Source organism: Carassius auratus, chromosome 30, assembly GCF_003368295.1.
Source record: "Carassius auratus strain Wakin chromosome 30, ASM336829v1, whole genome shotgun sequence".
In the NCBI taxonomy this organism is placed as follows: Eukaryota; Metazoa; Chordata; class Actinopteri; order Cypriniformes; family Cyprinidae; genus Carassius; species Carassius auratus.
In genome coordinates, this window is record NC_039272.1 from 28463072 (window position 1) to 28480170 (window position 17099).

General features: G+C 37.8%; 1 protein-coding gene across 2 annotated transcripts; it reads right to left on the bottom strand.

Annotated features, from left to right (window-relative positions):
- Positions 1-918: 918 nt before the first annotated feature.
- osbp2b (oxysterol binding protein 2b) lies at positions 919-16756 on the bottom strand. Of its 2 annotated transcripts, none has more exons than XM_026212561.1 (3): positions 16278-16756; positions 2813-3021; positions 919-2494 (listed from the first exon to the last, which is right to left on the bottom strand). In XM_026212561.1, exons 1-3 carry the CDS (start codon positions 16580-16582, stop codon positions 2394-2396), a joined length of 615 nt encoding a protein of 204 aa, XP_026068346.1. In that variant the 5' UTR covers positions 16583-16756; the 3' UTR covers positions 919-2393. The 2 variants fall into 2 exon arrangements, with proteins under 2 accessions (XP_026068346.1, XP_026068347.1); XM_026212562.1 differs by lacking the exon at positions 16278-16756 and adding an exon at positions 15178-15198.
- Between the last annotated feature and the right edge of the window lie 343 nt (positions 16757-17099).

Below are 17099 nucleotides of genomic sequence, written 5' to 3' on the forward strand. Positions count from 1 at the left end.
ACATCTGGAGGCTAATATTCCATTGGGTGTGGCAAAATGGCTCGATAGCGCCACCTATACATTTTCAATGGAGTGCGCCTCGAGCTACATGTCATATACATGTACGAAAATCGGTAAACATATGTAACACACCAATAGCTACAAAAAAGTCTCTTGGTACGGAACCCGAATCCCAACAGGAAGTCGGTTATTTTTAATTTACCCTGCAAAATTGGTGTTGTTTTTGTCATTTTCAGGGGTTGTATTTTAACGAACTCCTCCTAGAGATTTATTCAGATCAACACCAAACTTGGTCAGTGTAATCTAAAGTCCTTTGCCATGTTAAATTGCGAAGGAATTGAGGTTTCGTTAAAGGGCGTGTCCATGGCGGCCTGACAAATTTCGATGATTCGCCATGAAAAATGATGGTGCTATAACTCACACATACAATGTCCAATCCACCCCAAACTTCACATTTTTGATAAGACTCTTCACCTGAACAGATCTACATGCCAATATTCAGTTATAGTCATAGCGCCACCTATTGGCAACTGGAAGTGACATATTTTACACTGTGACAAACTACTCCTAGAAATTTTATGACATCAATGTCTTTTTTGTGGTCAGTTTAATCTAAAGACCTGTGTGATGTTTAGTTGTGAAGATCTTGAGTTTTTGTTAAAAGGCATGTCCATGTCGCCATGACGAAGTTCGATGTCTCGCCATGGGAATAAAAGATGTTATAACTCAGACATAAAATGTCCGATCTTGCCCAAACTTCACATGTGTGATAAGGGTCCTGGCTTGAACACATCTGAAGGCCAATATTCCATTATAACGATAGCGCCACCTGCTGGCAACAGGAAGATTGGCACACATATAGAATAAACTTTTATATATTGCACTTATATTTATGAGTTTAAATGCATATTTCTCAACGTACACCTTTTTACTAAAGCCACACGATGGCGGTGAGCCCGGGTGCGAGGGCCCGTTCATCGCTGCTTGCAGCTTTAATTTTCCCTTGTTTTTTTCTCTGCTTTTTTATCAGTCAACTTCTTGACTGACAGAAGACTGTTAAATACTTATTTTTTATTTATTTTTTGGATACTAGGCAAGACTTGCTATTTAACATCGTTTGGGTATTAACAGCGCTGCTGACTAGTTGTTCTGTTACTGGACAAACTGATATTTTCTGACAGGATCTGGCATCCGGGGCTGGATCCTAATTATTGTCTGGTGTGGAGAGCCGATCTAACACCCTGGAAGGAGATTTTGAATTCTAAGGAAATTACCACATATCTTTAAACACATGCATCAACAGCTTTGACCAAATAGTGCCTTGTATTTCAAGTAAGATGAGAGAGCTGCAAAATAGCAGGCACGGGCTATATTTACATAGACTGCAATAATATGAACAAGACCTAACATTCCCAAAATTATTAAAATTCATATTGCCATTTGCATTTGAGGTTGTTGATTAATGAATGTTGTCTTCACATTGTATATATCCAACTCTCAGTTCTAAAGTAGTAAATAGCTGGAGTCTTACAGTCCATGTAAACATGTCCTCTAGAGGTCCTAAAGTTTTAATAGCAGTTACATAAACATAAGCAATAAAATCATGCTCCGTGCAGTCCTGAAACCCAGAGGTACCATCTCATCTAGCCTGGTTCAGCATTCAGTCAATGAGAAGCATGAACAGATCTACAGTATGTAGTGTTTCAAGCCAAAGGGTAATACCATCCGTGTGACAGCTCACTGTTCAGGTCAAAGATATCTTTGGTGGAAAGAGAGATTTGACCTATCTGAAGCAATGCAGTGGCCCACAGCAGTTACCACAAACTAAACAATCCAAAAAAACAACATTTTTGAGCCAGTCCAGTCCGAATGCAATCAGTCCAGGGCTCAGTGTGAGATCTGTGTGAGTCTCAAGTCTTCATTTAAAATTCTATTCATATTTCACTTTTTGATTTTCTATTATATATTGAACATTGTTGTTCAATTCTGATAATTGAAATGCATCATCAGGGTAATGTTAGCCAGCTGGCTGATGTGGATGATGCTTTGTCATGTCTTTTTTTTTCTTCAGAATTTAGAATGTGTTGAAAATGATAAATCATCATATGTCATTGTTTTTTCAGACTAAGTGCATCCATGAATTCATACATTATATCTGGTTTACCAGTTCTTAATAACATTAAAAAAAAAAATTAATGTTCATGAACTGCCTTTGTTTTTCATTTTGTACTTTTCTCTGAGGTCCACTTATAATGTTGCATATAAATAGACACTTTGATGGTCTGGCCAGTAAAAATCCAATGACATGGCCAGAGTAAATTTGATCTCCTGACTGGACCAGAAGAAGAAAATAATTTTAGCTGAGCCCTGCAATTTTCTGCAAACACTCTGAACTACACAGCAGCCCTGCAAACATGATGCAAAGCCTGTGTAAGAAGCCCAGTCACCTTACCAGACTGATAACAGTGTGTTAGCTGGGCTGTGGAGCCATTGTCTAAAACACAGACATTTTCCATTCAAAACCTTAATGCAGCAACTCAATTAACACAATTAGTTCTAAGCAGAGAAACATTTCTATACTGTTTCAATTACAAAGTAACACTTTCAACCATAGGAATAGATGCCATCTTGCCAAAAAGGTAAAGACTTGATAGTCTGATATGATGTGTTAAATATAGCTGAGTTTATTATATGGACAATCAATTTACAAGGCCAAATAAAATGTTGGCAAATCAGTGTGGCAATGATCAATTTCAGCTTAAAAGCACAAACTAAAAAAAGTCTACATTCACCAGAATTTCCCCGCTCTTACCGGACTGATCGTTCATCATTCGGATGGCTTTGGCCTTGGCCAGCTCCAGTGCTGTGACCCATCTCTGCCTCTCCACTTCTGTGCTGGCTTTCAGATGGTACGTGCGCCCCCCACTGCTCAGAACAATATTGCAGGCGTCTTCGGTGTCGATGTGCGCTGTGGCCAGGTTGATGGTGCCACGGCACGTATGGGCCATCTCTGCCTGTGTCCTATCAAGGGCGACGAAGACAGAAGGAGCAACCAAAACATGGAGGGCAAGAAATGAGAGGGAGGTGTTAGTACATGATGACAAAAAGCAATTCACAGAAAGACAGACACAGTGAACAATTAGGAGCAGAAGAAAGATAAAAAGAAAGTGTTTAATAATATTGTTAATCCCAAATGCCCAGTTTGTCAAATGTACACTTTGGATGGGTTAATGCAGAGCACGAATTCTAAATATGGGTCATCATACTTGGCTGTATGTCATGTTACTTAAGAGAGAAAAACACTGAGAACCTGTAAGCGTTACATTACTACACACAGCTGCATACTGAGTGGGCAGAGAATAGAAGTTAACATGGTGATTGTGTGTCAGCTGGCCAAACAAACCAGCCAGTGTCACAGTCAGCGAGAGAGGGAACAGAGCGTGATGTAAACCCGGACAGAGAGATCAGGAAGAGAACTTACAGGACCCACTATCAAACAGCAAAGGAACTACTGAGGCCTAAACTAGTGAAAAAGTAATACATTTAAATACTAAGTGTAGTTTCAATCAATCGTTGTATTTGTTTGAGATATGTGTATCTGAGTGTATTGAAATGTTCAGGTATCTTTTTGTAAAAAACTCCTGTGGCTGTCTTGGGTGATCTGGGTAGATTTGTATTGTCCACTTATATGAAACTGGTGTCTATGTCCAATTATTGTTATCCCAAAAAGTTATAATATGCTTTATCAATTGGATGAAGTAGGTAGAAAACTCGTATTAGAGTTCTGCTATGTTTTTCTAGTCCCTGGGAAGCTTAAAGTGTAGGTAATACAGTATAAGAACATTTGCAGCTATTCTTTACCAACGATTAAAAGAAAAAGCACATGAGGCATGGTATACATCAGTTTGGGAAAATAATAAGTGAAATATATATTCACAGTGAAAGTCTTCATTGATACAAGAGAGCTACATTGCGTCGTGTATAACATTCAATTGGTACGATCATTGTTCCTTTTTAGATGTTCAAGTCATCATCTTGCTATAGAAACAGGCAGATGGAATAATACACCAATACCAGAGAGAATCTGTAGTTATTTTAAGTCAACATCAAATATTTCTATGATAGAAGATGAGAAGCATTTTTTTTTGTATGATTGCTCTTTATATGAGGATTTGCACAAGAAATACTTAGGTGACCTTGTTCTTGTCAGTAATGTCTGTATTAATGTGTTAATTTTTTTTGGAGTTCTACTAGTACACATTGCAAAATTCACATTTCTTAATATTAAGCCTAACATGTGTTTTATAAAATCACTATTGATGAGGATTGTGTGATCTTTGATTGAATGCAAGATATTTTAAGTGTACCTGAAGTATACTTGCAATTGTTTCACTTTAGCACAATCAAATATACTTCAGTATATCTTTAGTTGGACTTCAGCACTACTGTACTTTGGCACAATTAAAAGTGCATTAAGCACAAAATTTGTTGTTCCAATATGCTAAAAGTACAACTGCAGGGTATTTTAAGTAAGCACATACATATGCAAATGTATTTGTAGTATATTCACAATGAAATAAATGTATTTCAAATACATTTTAGTATATTTATTTTCAAAAGCATTTGTGAGGTAAGTTTATCAGAGACCATTGGTAGCAATAGTTATATGATCTACAGCAGACAGACAGACAGACAGACAGACAGGCAGACAGGCAAGGGTGGCTGGTTGTTTAGTGTGTGAAATATTGCAGGTCGGAAAGGATAGCAGAGCCTCTTGGTAGTCTGTCAGGCCATTCTAAGGAGCTCTAATTTAACCAAGCCTTGAGTAGAGGCCTAACAAAACCTAAATCCTCACAAAACACAGCCAAAGAAAGACACACAGGAAATAATGACAGATTCCTTACTCAGCTGCTTATGAAACACTGATTCAAACTCTGTCACACCACTGAGGCTTTGCTGACTGACTCAGAAAGAGAAAATGAAAAGGAGGTTCAGTGAAAGTGTAAAAGTGAGGGCAGTAAAAGGCATGAAGGGATAGAGAGGAGGAGCCAAAAAGTGGGGAGACACACAGAGAGCCAGAGCCCTGTCTCTGTGTTACTGCTCTGGTTACTTAGTATCTGTTGCACATTTCTAATGGAATGTCAAAGCTCTGACCTCTCAGAGAAACTGTGAGACGCATTCCACTCATTCAGAGCCGGTCAGACATCTCTGACACAGATATACACTGTGCTTGTGGAAATGAATGTGTCTGTATTAAATGTGAAACATGTGTTATATGTGTAACCCCTCTCTCCCGGGTCCTCAGTGCCACACCTCATTATTGTTCCAAGCGGGTCTCGAACCTGCGTCTGCGGTGTGGGAGGTGGACACACTAACAAAGAGGCTAAAGACTGCAACCAGTAGGGTCAGTCATTAGTTCATCTCTTGAGATCAGGGTAGTTATGTTTACCTGCACAGCAGCTACTAGCTGGCCTCCGCTACACTCCACCCCCCAAACCTCAATCCCATCAGGGTCACGGCACCAATGTAACCCCTCTCTCCATGGTCCTCACTGCCACACACCGTTCTTGTTTCTGGTGTGTCTCGAACCCGGGTCTCAAGTGTGGGAGACGGACGCACTAGCATCTGCAGCCACTAGCATCAGTCGCTAGTGCATCTCTTAAGATTAGGGCAGAGGTTTACCTGCACAGCACCTACCTGCTGGCCTCCATTACATATGGTGGAAGGTAGGGCTGCACGATATTGGGAAAAAATGACTTTGCGATATTTAATTTTTCTGCAATATATATTGTGATATGAAATCTAATAAAAAAAAAATTCTTACAAACAAAAATGGGGTGAGCACACTTACATTCTCATTTTAAATGATTTAAACATCTACACCATCGTGTCAATTGATTAATATGCATGAGGGAGAGAGAGCAAGACAGCGCTCGTGTTGTTTGAAGACTGTGAGCGTGCAGCTGGGGCTCGCTCGCTCTCTCTCTCTCTCTCTTTCTGTCTCACGCGCGCTCTCTTTCGCGCTCTCTCTCGCTCTCTCCCGCTCTCTCTCTCTCTCTCTCTCTGTACAGTTAATGAATAACGGATCAACTATGACAGCCTACATTGCACATCCTGCGATGTGACTATCGTGGATTCGGACATCGCAATATCGATGCTTAAACGACACTTGTGCAGCCCTAGTGGAAGGCTATATACCAATAAAATGTTAAAAATAAACATTCTTTTCTTCTGAACTGTTCTCATGAGCTGCATGCAAAACAAAACATACAGCACAACCAAGTTAGTAGGACTGCACGATAAATCGCATGCAATATTTAATGCACATCTTGTCAGTAAAGCCGGTTCTGTAATCAGCGATAAATTTACATCATCTTCGCGCTTTCACATGGAGCAGCATTAACTACACAGAGCCGTTGTTCACTGACAAGATGCGAAGAACATGAGCAAAATATGATTGTATTTTTGCACAGCTTGTCAGTAAACAATGGCTCAGTGTAGTTAATGCTGCTCCATGTGACAGCAAACAAACAAATTATTTATATAAACCAGCTATTTACATTGTATCAAAAAACATGATCACTATGATTTATGTTCTCAAACCAAATTCACCCAATAGCGATTCTAAACAATTCATTGGTCACATCAATCAAAGTGCTAATTGCCTACACGACACTCAAACAAATACTCACCCCTAACCTCAACCTGCATCCTAACCTTAACCTTATTAAGTGTTTGGTAGCATATTCTGAAAGATAGCATTACTGTTTGTCATGAGATCCATCTTTCTGAACTTTGAACTGAATCCTTAAATTTGAACTTTTCTTAACAGGGGGCTGCACAAATTGACCAGTGAAACTGGCTGTGAGGTGGGATTTGTGCTTAAAGGAACACTTCAATATTTTATAAAATAGGCTAATTTTCCAAATCTGTCACAGATGCAGTTCATGTTAATACTAATAGGTAAATGTTAAAAACATTTCTGTCTACATTTGCACCCAGCACGGTGTTTCAATTCTGAATAATCATTTCAGTAAAGGAGTCTACTTTGAAACTGAGCAATCTGTGTGAGAAAAGGGATTTAAAAAAATATGCCAGCATAATAGGAAATTCGATTCTCTCTTTTCACATATGAGACACTTTAGTCTCCCTACTGTGTCTGTGAGTGTTGAAAGTGTAGAGTCCAGCGTCTGCTGGCTACATTTTTTTCAGGCCTTCTGGGGGACTGATGGTCTGACAGTCAAGCAAACCAAGTAATTGGCTGAATCCAAACTCAGGTGACCGAGTCACTAGGGGGAGGGAGAGATACACATTCAGCTCAGAGACCAACCATCAATTACCATATTCACTCCATCACACAAAAGAAAAGAAAAAAACCTCTAGAGCTTAGATTGCGTACTCAAACCCTACCAAAGCAAATGCAGACAGGAGAAAGAAAGAGAAAGTTGGGGGAGGAGGTGTGGAGGGGTAAAAGCAAAGATCTCAAATTAGCTTCACCCACCCTGCAGGGGACAGACTGGACGCAAATGGCTGTAAGTGGGTCAGAACTGAGAACATGAACCATGCCGAGCAAAAAGAGAGAGACAGAGATATGTCATTAAAACCTGCAGAGATAGAGAGGTAGTAAAAGAGAGAAGACTAAGAAAAGGCTATAGGCCCATATATACTCAAAACAAAGTTATTTTTCATTCTTCGTTAAAGGGTAAAATGAAGTTCGAAATACGTGAACAGCGGTATACTGTTATCGAACATCCTGTTGCCCCCACTCTGATAAAATCAACATTTAAATATGTGCTGCATGTTTTCCTCTCCGTAACAAAATAAACACAACAAAAATGGAGAGAACAGAAATATTTTTTTAATAAAAAGCATCTGTTCATAGCAACATGGGTATGCTCGCATGAGCTCTGCAAATTAGCACTCCCATTAAATCACGTCACGTGTGACTACATGGTACTTTATTCAATATACTGCTTAAAAGCAAGCAGCAGAATTAAACATGAAAAACAGTGTGTCTAATTTCATCAAAAGCTAAACTTAATTTGCTAATATAAAACAGCTATCCACGACTACACGAACATCTCTCCTCCAAGAACTTGACAGACGAAAGGAACCCAGAGCAGAGTTCCACGTCAAAGAAGGCGGAGCCTCAGTGCACACCTCCTATGATGTAATCGTCATGGACCAATGGTAGTACGAAAGTGTTTTGCAGCCGGAACAAACTTTGAAAGTTCGCTTTGGCAAGCCATTTCGAACTCACAAAACGAACTTATTTTCAGACGGATTTTGTTCTGTTTTTTGATCTTCGATTTCGCTTGAAGTATATCGGGGCCTTAAGGGAAAGTGAGGCAATGACAAAAAGAAATATCAGATGAGAAGCAGAGGGAAAGAAAAAGGGGGTGATATTGATGTAAGAGAGACTACGAAATATGTATGCAAATTTTCAACCATAATTTCAGTTAAATATTTAAATTATATATTTTTTCAAAATCTAATTTTAAAGGCCTTCCAGGACATTCTGAGTGGTTTCTTGAGTGTTGCTACAGTGTTTTTGTTGGTTGCATCCTTCATTATTAATTTTAATATACAATACCATTCAAAAGTTTGTGTCAGGCTGCATTTATTTGATCAAAATACATTAAAAACTGTAATGCTGTGAAATAAATCTTGCAATTTAAAATAACTTTCTATTTTAATACATTTTAAAATGTAATTTGTTTCTGCATATTCTTTTTAGCAGCTGTTACTACAGTCTTCAGTGTCACATGATCCTGCAGAAATCATTCTATCACACTGAATTGCTGCTCAAGAAACATTTCTTATTTTATTATCAATATTTAAAACGGCTCAATGTTGAAAACAGTCATTCTGTGATGAATATAAAATTCAAAAGAACAGCATTTATTTGAAATACAATTCTTTTGTAACTTTAAAAATGTTTTACGCTCACTTTTGCTCAATTTGATGCATACTTGCAGAATAAAACATAACAAAATCTTACTGACCATATTCTGAGTGGCCAAAAGCGCAGCAACTCCTTCCTTTCTGTAACGTTTGCTCAGGTGTCACATTATGTTATATGTCACATTAGCACAATCACTTAGGATCATTTAGAATAGTTAATTAGTTTTATTTCTATATTCTGTTATCCCTCTATGTACACTTTTTTGTTTGTAACTTTTTCCATTTCTAACACACTCCCAATCTAATACTAGCCCCTGGAGACTATCAAGAGAGTGCTTGCTCTGCAGTGCCCATAAATCATGCCTGCCACTGCAAAAACCATATTATCACATGCAAGACAAACACACACTCAGCAATGACTGATGATTACTCAAACGGTGAAGTTTATTGTATTTAGAGTCCAGAAATAATTATAGGAAGTGTGCAAAGTTTCAGTGTCCCCATCATGCAAAGAGTCAGAAAGACATTCCAAAAAACCCTTCTCTCAGTTAACCTCAAATATACCCTTGAGGGACACACTCCTTTCGGATCATGTGACCACATTCTTCCCAGCAGAATGGAATGTTATCACTCATTGCAAAAGAAGGTCAAGCATTGTCAGGGAGCAAATGAGTTAGAGATGCCTTGAAAACAGAACATTTGACTAATTGTGATAATACTGATTATTACGTAATATGCAATAAGAAGGGTAATTTGATTATTGTATAATTTTCATCTCATGGGTTAAGTCAGGATAATATATTTGTTTTTCTGGTTTTTTTTGTTTTTTTAATGGGAATGTAATGGAAATTCACCCTATCTAAATGCATCTTAATGTCTTATTTTTTCTTTTTCAAAATGTCATAACTTAATCTCCCAGTGAAATGTCAGACTTCTCCCTGGTGATGAATGCCAGACTCTAATTATTTAGTCCACTTAAACCCCACTGCTTTCTTACAATTGACTACATGTTTGCATTAGGATCTGCAGAGATTCACCCAATAATCTCACTCAATATTTATTCCTTTCTTCCATTTTTACTTGGCTGTATGTCACAATATAGACTTTTTTACTTTTTTGATAATCATTCAACTGTATGTCATGAAAGATATGGAAGAAATGAACTGTCGCTACTTCCGTTACATTGCAAAAAATAAAAATAAATAAATAAAAAACCCACCTTGCATCTTTTTAATGAAATCAGGCATGAAAACAATATACACAAGAAAATATACCAATAAATACTCGGCTAGAAAAACAATGTACAATTTAAAGAATAACTCATAATGTACTACTACTAGATTTTATAGATACTGAAAGTCAGATCTTGGCAGGTTCACTGGATTTCCCTCTTTTAATAGATTCTTCATGAACTAACTAAAACAGATTAACATTGTAACAGATTGCAATAAGCACATCAGACATTAAAGATGGGTGAAAAAAAGCTGTTAAGAAATCAAATATGCATAGAAGGAACCAGGCAGAGAGGAAGTGTTTAAGAAGAAAAACACAGGAGGGGAAGATATATAAGTGACTCATCACAAGTAGGAGAAGGAGGAGGGGGAGGCGCTGTGACCGAGTGCAATTTACGCAGGCCATTACACTTTTACGTGTTTTAGCGCTGCAGATGACAGGACTGTATGTGTGGTGATGGAGGTGGGGGTTCTATTGCTCTCAGTAAAACTAACACATCAGCAGAACACATTCAAGACACATCCTATAGAAAGCCTTTGCAATTCCTTCAGAGTGTAGTGACAACACTACAGGGAGCTGAGGTTTTCAGAAGTGATTGATTAATGTGTCTCTTGATAATAATGCACAAGTCTACATGACAGCAAGATCCGTTCGATCCAGCCCAGAGAGATGAAGAGGTGTGCATGTGAACAGCATCATCTCAACCCAAGGGCCATCAACTTAAGTATGTCAGAAACAGACTCGCTGGACGCTCGAATGACTCACATACACGTCAGAGATCCTCACTAAAAGCTTTGGAAGGAGAAGTACAGGAAGGCTAGGCAAAACAGATTGAATGCACTGTGATGCACCAGAATATCTTAACTGGATAGTGATTGTTTCCGCTGATAATGAGTTCTGATATAACATTATGGTTTTACTTTAATTAAAGAACAAATATTAATTTGCAGCTGACCCGCTTAAGGAAAAAAGCATGAGCCTTGTTACAGGAGTAGAAAATCTCCTCTGTACTGAGCATATTACAGCAGGGCTTTATCTCCCAGTACTTTCTCTTCCCCCACTCAGATTATTATAACAACCTACTTCTCCACTAATTGAACCACAGGAAATAACATGAAGTCTAATGACGCACCGAAAAGAAATTCCTTGGCCAAAACCATAAATTCGGAACATACTGGGGAGAAAACATACTGTACACCGAAAATGCAAATAATAAAAGTAGACTTTTGAAATAAATAAAATATGATTAAAAAAACAATAATACTTTTATTCAGCAATGATACTAATGAATTATGTTCTTTTAAACTTTCTGTTCAACAAAGATTTCTGAAAAAAAAAAAAAAATCTATCAGTTTCCACAAAGGGAATAATATTAGTGTTTCATGAACAAAAAAATTTGAATGATTTCTGAAGGATCATGTGGCAATGAAAAGGAATGGCCTCTGAAAATTCAGCAGTGTCATAAATTACATTTTAAAACACATTTAAATAGAAAAAAGTTATTTATTTTACATTAGAATTATGTCACAATATTATGTTTTTGCTGTAGTTTTTTTCTTTTATAAATGCCCTTGGTAAACATAGAAAACTTCTTTCAAATTGTACAGGCCCCAATTTTTTTGAATGGTAAATTACAAATGGATAAAACATATTGATACAAGGACCAGAAGTATTGATGCAATATTGTGCAAAACACTGTAGAACTGTGAACCACTTGGACCGCAAAACCAGTCTCGTCACTGGGGTAAATTTGTAGCAATAGCCAAAAATACACTGTATGGGTCAAATCATTGATTTTTCTTTTATGCTAAAAATCATTAGGATATTAAGTAAATATCATGTTCCATGAAAATATTTTGTAAATTCCCTACTGTAAATATATTAAAACTTAATATTGATTAGTAATATGCATTGCTAAAAACTTCATCTGTAATACTTTAAAAGGCAATTTTCTCAGTATTTTGATTATTTTGCACCCTCAGATTCCAGATTTTCAAATAGTTGAAATCATAACAAACCATATAACAATGGAAAGTCTTTTCAGCTTTCAGATGATTTAGAAATCTCAGTTTAACGGTATCCTTATGGCTGGTTTTGTGGTCCAGGGTCACATATGATTGTTTTGACTAATTGCACAACATTTAATATACTGTAATTTTCATATATATATATATATATATATATATATATATATATATATATATATATATATATATAAAATTACTGCATGGGGATTTGTTGTTAGACTGATATCAGCTGAAAATAAGAAAATGCTGATACAGAGGCCACCTAGAGAGTGTGAGTCAGCTGCCTTCTGCATTTAAGTGCTGTAGGATGTTGTAATTGCGCATATAGCCGCATGAAGCAGATTTGCTTGAAAGATTGGTACAAATCTTTCCATTTACTTGACTCACTCGAATATATTGACCACTAATAGACTTATAAAAACATAAATATACACTTTAAGTAGGCTACATCTCCTCTATTTGAGCACTAGTTCTGTGTAGGGCACATGGTCAGGCCAGGAACAAAGGTTCACCTCTAAATCACATCCCATGCGATCTCCAGAAGTCTCTCTACTACAACTTAAAAGGTTTTCTTTTCTTTTGTGGAACACAAAGGAAGAGATTTTCTTTAAAAAAAAAAAACCCTTTGTCCAAATAAAAATATCTAACTTTGTTTATCACATAAACCATGCAATCTGCAACAACATGAGGGTGAATAAATGACAACAGAAATGTAGTTTTCAGGTGAACTAGACTTCACCTTAGAACAGTTAAGCTACTTTCCCAATCATACCGAGGAACTATCAAGGAGCCATTCATAATCTAATGGCTGTTATGATACATTAGCTCTATTCACACATTTGCCGTTGCTCTTTCTGGCTCCCCAACAGCACATTTGGCAGATATTAGCACAGCACGCTATCCAGACACTCCATTGTATTGGCTACGTGAGCACTATTGCCAGAGCTCTCTGATGACAGCAGATCTAGCTTTACACCACTGCAATCACCTTCCACCATAATAGACTATTAATAGAGGAGAGCAGCAAGAGACATGCTTCTTCTCTTTCACAGTCAGTAGAGTGTCACTTTCCCTTCAGAATCTCAACTGAGCCTGGAAACCCTGTGGCCCACTGTGTGAAGTGTCACAGGGTCTGCCCAGTAGAGATATTGATTGATTAGCATTGCTACAGTGCTCTTACAAGAGCCTTTGCCCTTCTTTCATTAGCTGCTTGACTACAGTTGTACTCCATGACACTATCATGATGACCCTCGTGACCATCTGATAACCATTCGTTCTACATCACAGTCGGTGCACAATACAGCTCTAATAGCACAAAGGCTCTCAAATACACTTCTTGAATGTCTTCGGTATGCCTTCTTACATTCACGTATCACTAATAAAACATTTGGTAGGTATAATTTTGAAGATCGTATGTTTTAGGATATACCAAAATCCTGCCTTCAAGTGCACCTTGAAAACTCATATCTCAGAGTGAGACACTTGCTAGATGACATCATCCATTCATAACACAGAAGTAGCCTAAAAAAAAACAAAACAAGGGATTCCCTTCTGTCACATATTCATACAGTAGTACACAGCATACATTATACATATGTTATTAACCAAATTAAAGATCAGTGTATGATCTATTACATTTGAAACTTGTAACTGGCTTCTGATGTAGTTATTTGGGTTTAATGTTCACAATATATACGTCTTGTTTACTTTAGACTAGATGCATGTTATGTTTTTGACTTGAATGCATCATATGTAATAATACGAATGCCTGACTGTACGAGCTTCGCAGGTGCATTTGATGTTCTGTGTATCAACCTGAACAGAAAAATAGGAAAATTTTCAAAATTATTTGTTAAATGATGGTTCGATATTATGTTAATATATATTACAAATAAGCAATAAAATCTAACAACAAAGCTATTTTACATTCTGCTCCTTTATCTTCTTTTTTCCAGACTGTTCCACCTAACAGGAATGCACATTTTAGAATAGACACAGCTGATTGGCTCTTAAAACTACAAGGACTGCAAGGCAACAGTGCATTTCCATTGGCACGTAGCTAGCGCAGTGGAACAAACGCTTTCAATTAATTCCTATGGAAGTTGAGCTTCAACGTTCACCTGGTGAATTATGGTATTGAGAGCGATGCAGAGAAAGCGTTGAGAGTGACCAAGAGCATCAAAAAGTTTGGGCATTCCTTGGCTTGAGGCAAATTTTGAGGGAAAATTTTGAGCGCTGAGAGACAACCAATTGCTGTAAAAAGAAGATGAAATGCAAACAGGTTGTAAACATTGTTTTTAGAGGCGTGCTCTGTCCTAAGTTTGAAACACCACAAAGCAGTGGCGTTGTACGGTTGCCAGTGGCACTGTTTCAACATTGTCAATATGGGGCAAGAATTTCACATTTGTTTAAATATTGCGTCAAAATCAAATCAATTTGAGCGTGATTTAAACCCTGATGATTGTAACCACTCTAAGCTCGTCTCTCTTTGGAACAATAGCGCATCTCCGACATAGTGAAAACACTTGTTGCCTTCTCTAGTGTTTGCTGCTATGATCCACATTTACTGACCAACAAATAAAAATGCATAATGAAATCAACACAATATGGCGCTAAAACATAAAACTGCTAACCTCTAGCTTTTACCCCTTCCTCTTTCGCCGCTTTCACTTTTTTCAGCACAAACAAAAAATATAACTTCTAAACTGTGATGTATCATGCTTTTTGTTTACTACTAGTGCATGCTGAAGGCGTTTTATTCTTCAATAGGAACGTGCGTTGTAGTATATGAGTCAACACGTGTCATCATCGTATAGACCATTTCCTACCCAGTCTATGGTCCTACCCAAACTTATTAGATCCATGTTGCACAGTGTGACATGCAGTGATCTTATACGATATTGCTAAAATCGTGCAATGTGTTTTGGGCTTTATGCGACAAACCTAGATGTGGTAATAAAGCAATTAAAATACAGCAGTAATTAGGATTTTCATTTAATTTTGTGACAGTTACCTCATGTGATCCACCTGTCTACCTGACACAAGGGGAGAAATGAAACATGATTACCATTGCTGGCTCAAGTGCCTCTTGAACAACAGGTGTTAAATGGTCAAGCTCACAGGTGACACGTGAAGGTGGTTTAAATTTTAAAAAGATACTGTATCACTGCATACATAAGCTTCACATACGATATCTCAGACCGTCATTCGAGATGCTGTTAAAAAAAACTAACAAAAAAAAAAAAATCATAGTGTAGTTTTGTTATATGATATGTGTGTGTGTGTTGCATTACCGCATCTTGGTCTGTCCCAAACACACATACAGAAAAAGCCGCATACATATATAGAAAGAAAAGGTGTATTTGTTTCGTGGATCACACACACACATATAAATCAATTCATTATTAATATAAATTAATATGCGAAAATTTGGCTTTAAAACTCTTTTCTTGTGCATATTATATTTTAAGGGAAGCTGGTTGCCATGGTGAATGTTTATTAGTTCGTTGCGTGTACGCTTGCTAAAGCTAACGCTGGCTAACACATCTGTAGCTGGCCAGAGGCTGAATACGGACCTGAATAAATTACTATTGACCAAGTTCACCATAAAAACAAGCCTTATATATATGATCAAAGCTAAAGTTGAAGGACACGCCCACATAAACGCAAAACTAGGTTGTCAGATATTAAAGTGCAACGACTCTCTTAAAACGTCACACAACATCAGTTGACGTTAGCTTGAGCGCTAGCTGACGCGCTAATAAAACAGCGTACTGTTGTCATTTAATAAGAGACAGGCTTTTATCCACTAGTAATGACATTTAAAGACCTGGTTTAAAAAGAAACACATGGTGGTAAAGTGGGGCGAGGCCGCGAGGTTTTTTAGAGGCGGACTAGCATCTGTCCACACTAGAGACGCGCTCATGAAGTGCCATGAGTGTCCACATGTGGTTTTGACAGCTCTCATGACCTGCTTTGACATGACAAAACACTACACTGGTCGGCCACACATACTAACATAGCCCAGTGTAGCCTAAATATATGCATATTGCATTCTAAATGAATGACATCAACACGTGCATATAGAAGACGCATTATTTAAGTTAACGTTACCTGTAATAGGACAGCAGCCCGTTGCTGAGCACGAACCATCTGCGCTGGTAACCTTTGATGTAGTTAGTCCATTTAAAGAGCCAACCTTTGTAGGTGTCCGAGCCCGGGGCTGGTGTCCCGCTCGCTGGCGTGGACGCGGCACTCTTGCCCTGCTCGCTCATGCTCCTCCTGCCCCGGTCCACTGCCACAGACTGATGATGATGCCGCCGCCGCCGCCGCCGCTGTTTGCAGGATAAGCACGGAACTGCGGTGAGAAAGGACACGATCCTGCCGGGGCCGCTGCAGGGAGCGGCCACTCTCCCCATAAAACTCACCGCCGATATTCTGAGATGGACGGGCTACCAGAGGAGGAGGGTCTGGGGCAGGGAGAGAGAAACAGCGCACTCCCCCCTCTTTCTCTCCCCGATGACAGAGAGAGGAAAACAAGCGAGTTGGAAAGCATGAGCGACGACCACAGGCGCGAGAGCAGAGCGAAATCACCCGCGCACTACATACGCTCATAGTTTGTCATCCAGTCGCTCATTATTCACGTGAATTACAAACACGCTTGTAAGTATTGAGTAATACAAAATATGGGCTCGATAATAGAGAGTATTTAAAATGCATACTATTACAGACACTTCTATATGTTATACTTATAATTCCTATATATATATATATATATATATATATATATATATATATATATATATATATATATATATATATATATATATATATCGCAATTATAATATATATATATATATATATATATATATATATATATATATATATATATATATATATATATATTGCGTTTCAGACCATTTCTTCTGTTAAATT

What these genes read in the sequence shown, in the direction of transcription:
- osbp2b (XM_026212561.1), bottom strand. Translation starts at nt 16,582, where the DNA reads ATGGGGAGAGTGGCCGCTCCCTGCAGCGGCCCCGGCAGGATCGTGTCC. An exon ending in GGGCTGCTGTCCTATTACAG is followed by an intron (nt 3,022 to 16,277) that starts GTAACGTTAACT and finishes CGCCCTTGATAG; the next exon opens with GACACAGGCAGAGATGGCCC. An exon ending in AATGATGAACGATCAGTCCG is followed by an intron (nt 2,495 to 2,812) that starts GTAAGAGCGGGG and finishes TCTGTGTTTTAG; the next exon opens with ACAATGGCTCCACAGCCCAG.